Consider the following 6,635-nt stretch of genomic DNA (forward strand, 5'->3'; position numbering starts at 1 on the left):
TTTTTTTTTTTTTTTTTTTTTTTGAGACAGAGTCTCGCTGTGTCGCCCAGGCTGGAGTGCTGTGGCCGGATCTCAGCTCACTGCAAGCTCCGCCTCCCGGGTTCACGCCATTCTCCTGCCTCAGCCTCCCGGGTAGCTGGGACTACAGGCGCCGCCACCTCGCCCGGCTAGATTTTTGTAGTTTTTAGTTAAGACAGGGTTTCACCGTGTTAGCCAGGATGGTCTCGATCTCCTGACCTCGTGATCCGCCCGTCTCGGCCTCCCAGAGTGCTGGGATTACAGGCTTGAGCCACCGCGCCCGGCCAGTTGACTCTGTCACCCAGGCTGGAGCAAAGTGGTAGAGTCATAGCTCCCTGCAACCTAGAACTCCTGGGTTCAAGTGATCCTCCCATTTCAGCCTAGCCAGTAGCTAGGACTTCAAGCACCTGACACCACGCCTGGCCTTTTTTTTTGAGACAGACTTTTGCTATGCTGTCCAGGATGGTCTCAAATTTCTGGCCTCAAGTCATCCTCCTGCCTCAGCCTTCCAAAGCTCTCAGATTAGAGGCATGAGCCACCACACCTGGCCCCATAGTTGACCTTAAAATAGGAGATTATATGATTATCTGGGGGTGTGGGGGGGCTGATCTAGCTACATGATCCCTTTTAAAGCATGGAGCTCTTGGCGGACATAGTGGCTCACACCTGTAATCCCAGCACTTTGAGAGGCTGAGGTGGTTGGATCACCCGAGGTCTGTAATTCGAGACCAGCCTCGCCAACAGGGCGAAAACCTATTTCTGCTAAAAATAGAAAAATTAGCCAGGCGTGGTGGTGCACGCCTGTAATCCCAGGTACTTGGGAGGCTGAGGCAGGAGAATTGCTTGAACCTGGGAGGCGGAAGTTGCAGTGAGTTGAGATCATGCTACTGCACTCTAGCCTGGGTGACAGAGCAAGACTGCGTCTTGGGAAAAAAAAAAATACAAAAATTAGGCCGAGCATGGTGGCTCACTCCTGTAATCCCAGCACTCTGGGAGGTTGAGGCGGGCAGATCATGAGGTCAGGAGATCGAGACCATCCTAGCCAACATGGTGAAACCCCGTCTCTACTAAAAATACAAAAATTAGCCAGGCGTGGTGGTACGCGCCTATAATCCCAGCTACTTGGGAGGCTAAGGCAGGAGAATCGCTTGAACCCAGGAGGCAGAGGTTGCAGTGAGCCAAGATCGTGCCACCGCACTCCAGCCTGGCAACAGAGCACGACTATCTCCAAAAAAAAAAAGAAAAAGAAAAAAGGAAAAAGAGGCTGGGTGCGCTGGCTCACACCTGTAATCTCAGCACTTTGGGAGGCTGAGGCAAGCAGATCACTTGAGATCAGGAGTTCAAGACCAGCCTGGCCAACATGGTGAAACCCTGTCTCTACTAGAAATACAAAAAATTAGCCAGGTGTGGTGGCGTGTGCCTGTAATCCTAAGTACTCAGGAGGCTGAGGCAGGACAATGGCATAAACCCGGGAGGCGGAGGTTATAGTGAGCTGAGATCGCGCGTCTGCACTCCATCCTGGGCAACAGCAAGACTCTGTCTCAAAAAAAGAGAAATGCCCAGAAATAAATATGAAGAGACTAAGTGGAGAATCCAAAACTCTACTGAGGGTCATAAAACAGTAGATCTCTAGCTTGTAAGTGTCTGCCTCGCTCTGCACACTGCAAGCTCTGGGATCGACATGCCCACATTCAAATCTAACACATGTGCCCACCTCCCCTGCATTCCCAGCATATCAAGCATTTGACAACCTGTTGACTGAGTGGATTTCTTCAGCCCCCATTCCAGATGCTGGCTTTGTCTGATAGGAAATGCGTGAGATAGCCCCATGGGCCAGGGCTCCTTGAACTGGCACCAGAGGAATGCAGCATTCCTCATGGGGACAGTCAAAACTTACCCACAACATAGCATCCACAAGAGAAGTGGAGATACCTGGGCTCAGGCTGGCACCAGGCCATGAGCACAGTGGTATGGGAAAGCCTGAAGAACAGGGCCCAGCATGTCTCAAGGGTTGGTCACAAGACACAGTAGACCATGGGGCCACAGTAGGGGTGGCCAGTGCCAGCCTCTGCTGCTTTGTCTGTGTACTCCAAGCTCCCTTCTAGGCTGGTCTCTGGTCCCAAAGGGTACAAGGGACTTAACATAACAAGAACCTACTGTGTTCAGGGCAGGAGGGATGGGCCATCAAGAGAGCCCAGGCTCCAGCTGTCACATGATATTGAACTTACTGTGCATCTGGGAAGGCAAAGCTGGAGGAGCAGCAAGGGTGACCAGCCTGACCTCTGCTGCTGTGTTCACATAGCCGCAGGCTCACTTCTTGGCCAGGGTCCTTCCTGAAGGAAATAAGAATGCCACCGAACTTGAGAACCTAATTTACGACAGGAGGAGGAAGCCCAGATGGGGTCATCCCACAGGGATAGCTGAGGTCCCTGGTGGGAAGGCAGGAAGGACCCCAAAGTAAGGTCTTTGGGGCAGCAGCCTCTGCACTCCTCCAGTGTTCCTTCATCCACGCAGACACACAGACTTCTGTGACCACATGTGATACCAGGCCTTGGTATCCACTTGTCCCTGCCTACTGTTTCCTTACTGCCCCGAGAGGTGGCAACGCCTGGGCCTCTGCTGCTCTGTTCACATAGCTCTAGCTCCCTTCCTGGCCAGGGTCTCTCCTGGAGCAAACAGGAGTATGAAGGAACTGAACAACCCAGTGTGTGCAGGGGAGGACCACATGGCCCGGATCCAAGTCCAGCTGTATGAAAGGGCTAGGGCTCTTCAGGGAACACATGGGGCTCCACTGGCCACACAGGGCAGAGAAATGGCAAGTCACAACAACTATCACTTCGCGGAAGATAACTACCGTGCACAGCCACCACCAACGACAAACAGATGCTCATAGTGGGACCCCAACTGAAAAGGGTACTGTCTCAGCTCCAGGCTGCAGGGCTGACAGGCAGAGCCTCAAATGCTACCAAGAACTCTGTGAAGCCCAGCTGCCTCCCGGCCCACGTGGGGTGCTGCCTGCATTGCTCCCTTCAAAGGTTGGTTCTGTCCTCGACATGGCCCACATAGCCTGATGAGGAGGCTGAGGCACGGGAGAGCACAGTCAAACCCCTACTGACTCCAATGGGGTGGCACCAGGTTCAAGAGGCAAAAGAAGCGACTGAGAGCCAGAAAACAAGATACGGGGTTTTATTGGTGGCTTACATACCGGGGAAGAGTCCAGGGGTGGTGGGCTGGGCAGGAGAACCACTTGCAAAAAGCATGCAGTTTATATAGCATTTTCACTTAATATCCTCCCCGGGCAACCTTCATTTAACTGAAAGCAAAAGGCCAGGATCCCCCGTACCACCAGCGTTCCATGGGACAGGGCCAAGGACCCAGATGTTCCTCAAAAATAAGGAACGAATCTCTGAGATTCCTTAGCCAGGAACTCTGAACCACACTCAGCTGCGTCTGCCACACAGGGCCATTTTCAGGTATGCTTAAGCCATTGCCATGGGGTGTGTTTACTAAGCACATGAGAAGGGATGGGCAAGGTCACAGCCTGAAGCACTGCCCACGGACGGCCCTCTGCATACAGGGGTTACTGCTGTGGGCTCCTTTTCTCACCATCATCACCCCAGTTCTGCTCCCAAAGTTGACCCATGGTCCACCGGCCCGGCACCACCACAACGGTTGCAGTGTCTGTAGCCTCACCTACAGTTCCTACTGCGCCCTGAGAAGCACTTATGGCCTTTGAACCAGAGGCTCAGCACCCACACACCCCCACCTACATCTCCACTAGGCTTCGGGTAGCACGTCCAACTCCTGAGACTGTGCAGACTCCCATTTTCCAGAGGCCTCTGCTCCGGCTGCTCCCCACCTACAAAGCTTGCCCCAGGGCCTTCACACGTGCAGTTCACACTGCCAGGGACACTCCTACCCCAGTTACTTCCTGCTTGCCCTTCTAGCCTTAGTCCAGCAACCTCCAGGCTTTGTCAGACCGTGTATCCACAGCATTTCACAGGAAAATAATCCACATCCGCTGGCCCAGCCACCGCCTCAGCGGCCCACTAAAGACCCACAGATGGAATCAGGGTTCTCATCTCTCTACCTTAGAGCAGCTGCGAGGCTGGCCGGCTCCTCCCACACCCTTGACCTTACACAGACAGGGTCATCCCACAGAGAAGGCTGAGGTTCTTGGCTGGGAGACAGGGAAGACCCTAAACTGAGGTCTTCAGGGCACTAGCCCCTGCACTCTTCCATTGCTCCTTCATCCACGCAGACATACAGACTTGTGTGAACACATCTGAGTTTATTCTGCCACTGCTACAGGGCCCACTGTCATTTCCAGCCCACTGAGGTTGAGGGTATGGCCAGACTGGGATTCACGCAGGCCCAGGTTGAAAGAATGTGTTGGGGTGGGGGTGTCTGGCTTGGATCCCTGCCCCAGTGGGTTGGCCAGGTAGTCAGAGCCTCCAGGTTCCCTCACACACAGCCTGGTACGTTTCTGCCGTCAGGGGTCGGAAGGACTGGGCCTGGTTGTCCAGTACAAACAGAGGGTCAACCACGATCCCCACGTTGAAGCCTTCACGCACCAGCCGGGTCTTCATCAGTTTGAACGTGCTCGTGACCTCCACGGCGTCCTGCACGGCAGTGATCATGGTCCCCTCGCTGTGACACCTCTCCCCCACGGCTATGATCTTCCACCCACCTTCCCTGCCACCCTGGGCTCACCTGGATGCGGATGAAATGGGGGGTAGCGTAGGCAGGGAGCCAAGCGCGAACGTGCCGGTACAACTTCTGCCCGTCGAAAGTCTGGCCGGGGGCTAGCTGCACGGCAGCCATGCCCACTTTACCCTCACACCCTAGGGAGCAGTCTGGTCACTCTCGGCTGACCCTCCAGCCTCGCCCAGCTCTGCTCACTGGCTGTGAGATGCGGCAAGTTTCTAAGCCTCTCTAGCCTAGCGCTTCCCCACCTGTAAAATCAGAATAACGACCCCTCCACCCACAAAGCTGTTGGAAGTTTAAAATGAGAACCATCCGCACCTGGCACACACACGCCATACACATTAACCTGCTGCAGGAAGTCCACCTGCGACAACACGCCCTCCACCTCGTGCGTGGACACGTTCTCGCCCTTCCATCTGCAAGGTTGGAGCCGGCGCTTGTGACCACGCCCCCGGCAAGGACAGGCCCCGCCTCTTGCCCCGCCCCGCCTGCCCCTTTTGGGGATTAGGAGGCCCGGTCAGCCCCGCCCCCTCTAAAATCGAGAAGCCCCGCCTTCACGTGGGCAGTCCGGACTCCAAGCTCCGCCCTCTTACGATAGGAAAGTCCCGCCTCTTCAGCCTGGCTCCCTCTAGGATCTGAAGGCTTCCGTGGTCCCGCCCCAGCCCCGCCCCGAGAAACCCCGCCTCGGACCGGAAGGTGTCCCCGAGGCGGTCGCGGAAGTAGAGGAAGCCTTCGCGGTCCATGGCCAGTACGTCCCCGGTGTTGTAGTAAACGTCGCCCGATTGCCGCACGTTGCGCACCAGCTTCCGTTCCGACAGCTCTCGGGGGCCGCGGTAGCCCACGAAGGGTTGGTGGCTTACCACCTTGGTCAGCAGCAGCCCCGGCTCCCCTGGGGGTAGGAGCAGGAACAAGAACCCCTGGAGCCCACCAGCCAAATCCCCTGCTGGAGGTTTTCAACAACGGTGGACTCTTCATCATCCAGCGCCCTGCCAAGGACAGACCCAAAGAGAGACAGGGAGATCCAGGGATTCAGAGACAGAGACCCTGAGAGACGGCGAGGGGCGACACAGAAAATGAGAGAGAAGTCTAGGTCAGGCGGTATCGGGGAGCCCATGAGAAACAGAAAGGATGACAAGGGGTGGAGACGGACAGACACATGGCAGTGAGAATACACATGACCAGGACCTTGCCAGGCCCTAGGAGAGGACAAGAGACCAATGGCTGAAATGCCGTCTTCCACAGAAAGCTCAAGAACAAATCAGATGGACACCCAGAGACGCAGTAAATCAGAGCGGGAGATCAAGGCAGGGGAGCTGGGCAGAGGCCCCAGAGGGTGGTAAGACAGGCCACTGGCTCGGGGTCCAGATGAAGGCTGCATACCCCTTTAGTGAGCACCAGTGGTAAGGTTTTGGGCAGCTCGTTCCAGCCGAAGAGAAGACTGAGCGTCGCCACCCCCACCGCCCAGGAAAGGCTCCTCAGCCCCCATACCTAGCCCTGTAGGGATGCAGAAGCCCTGATTATCCCTCACAGGCTCCTCCGCCTCCATGTCGAACTGCACCAGCTCAAAGGGGGACAGCATCTGGGGTAGAGGGTGGGGTGTCGACATAGGTCCTGTGGGCTCAGCCTCAGTCGGGGCAGCTGCACACCGGGCACCCGCACACTCACTCGAAGGAGGCAGTTCATCTTGCCCAGGGCCCCGCGACGCCCCACATAGTTGACTAAGCCCATGTTGCCTTCTGTGGAGCCGTAGATTTCCCAGATCCGAATGGGACCGAAGCGCTGCTGGAAGGCCTCCCACACATCAGCGCGGAGTCCGTTGCCCATCGCCATGCGGACTGTATGTGTCCGGTCCTCTGGTTGCTGCAGGAATGTCCCCAGAAGGGTGAGGAGGAGGTGCCTTGGGGGCCAGG

General features: G+C 56.1%; 1 protein-coding gene across 1 annotated transcript in view; it reads right to left on the reverse strand.

Moving 5' to 3' along the window:
- Window positions 1–4,292: 4,292 nt before the first annotated feature.
- SLC27A5 (solute carrier family 27 member 5) overlaps window positions 4,293–6,635 on the reverse strand; it is a 14,160-nt gene continuing 11,817 nt past the window's right edge. Inside the window, exons 5-10 of the mRNA XM_026457557.1 lie at window positions 6,391–6,585; window positions 6,214–6,304; window positions 5,416–5,614; window positions 5,044–5,141; window positions 4,732–4,862; window positions 4,293–4,640 (exon numbers count right to left, since the gene is read on the reverse strand). Coding sequence (XP_026313342.1) covers window positions 4,464–4,640; window positions 4,732–4,862; window positions 5,044–5,141; window positions 5,416–5,614; window positions 6,214–6,304; window positions 6,391–6,585 — 891 coding nt within the window. The 3' untranslated portion in view covers window positions 4,293–4,463. The remainder of the gene's footprint in view (window positions 4,641–4,731; window positions 4,863–5,043; window positions 5,142–5,415; window positions 5,615–6,213; window positions 6,305–6,390; window positions 6,586–6,635) is intronic.

This window comes from Piliocolobus tephrosceles, chromosome 21 (genome assembly GCF_002776525.5).
Source record: "Piliocolobus tephrosceles isolate RC106 chromosome 21, ASM277652v3, whole genome shotgun sequence".
Taxonomy (NCBI): Eukaryota; Metazoa; Chordata; class Mammalia; order Primates; family Cercopithecidae; genus Piliocolobus; species Piliocolobus tephrosceles.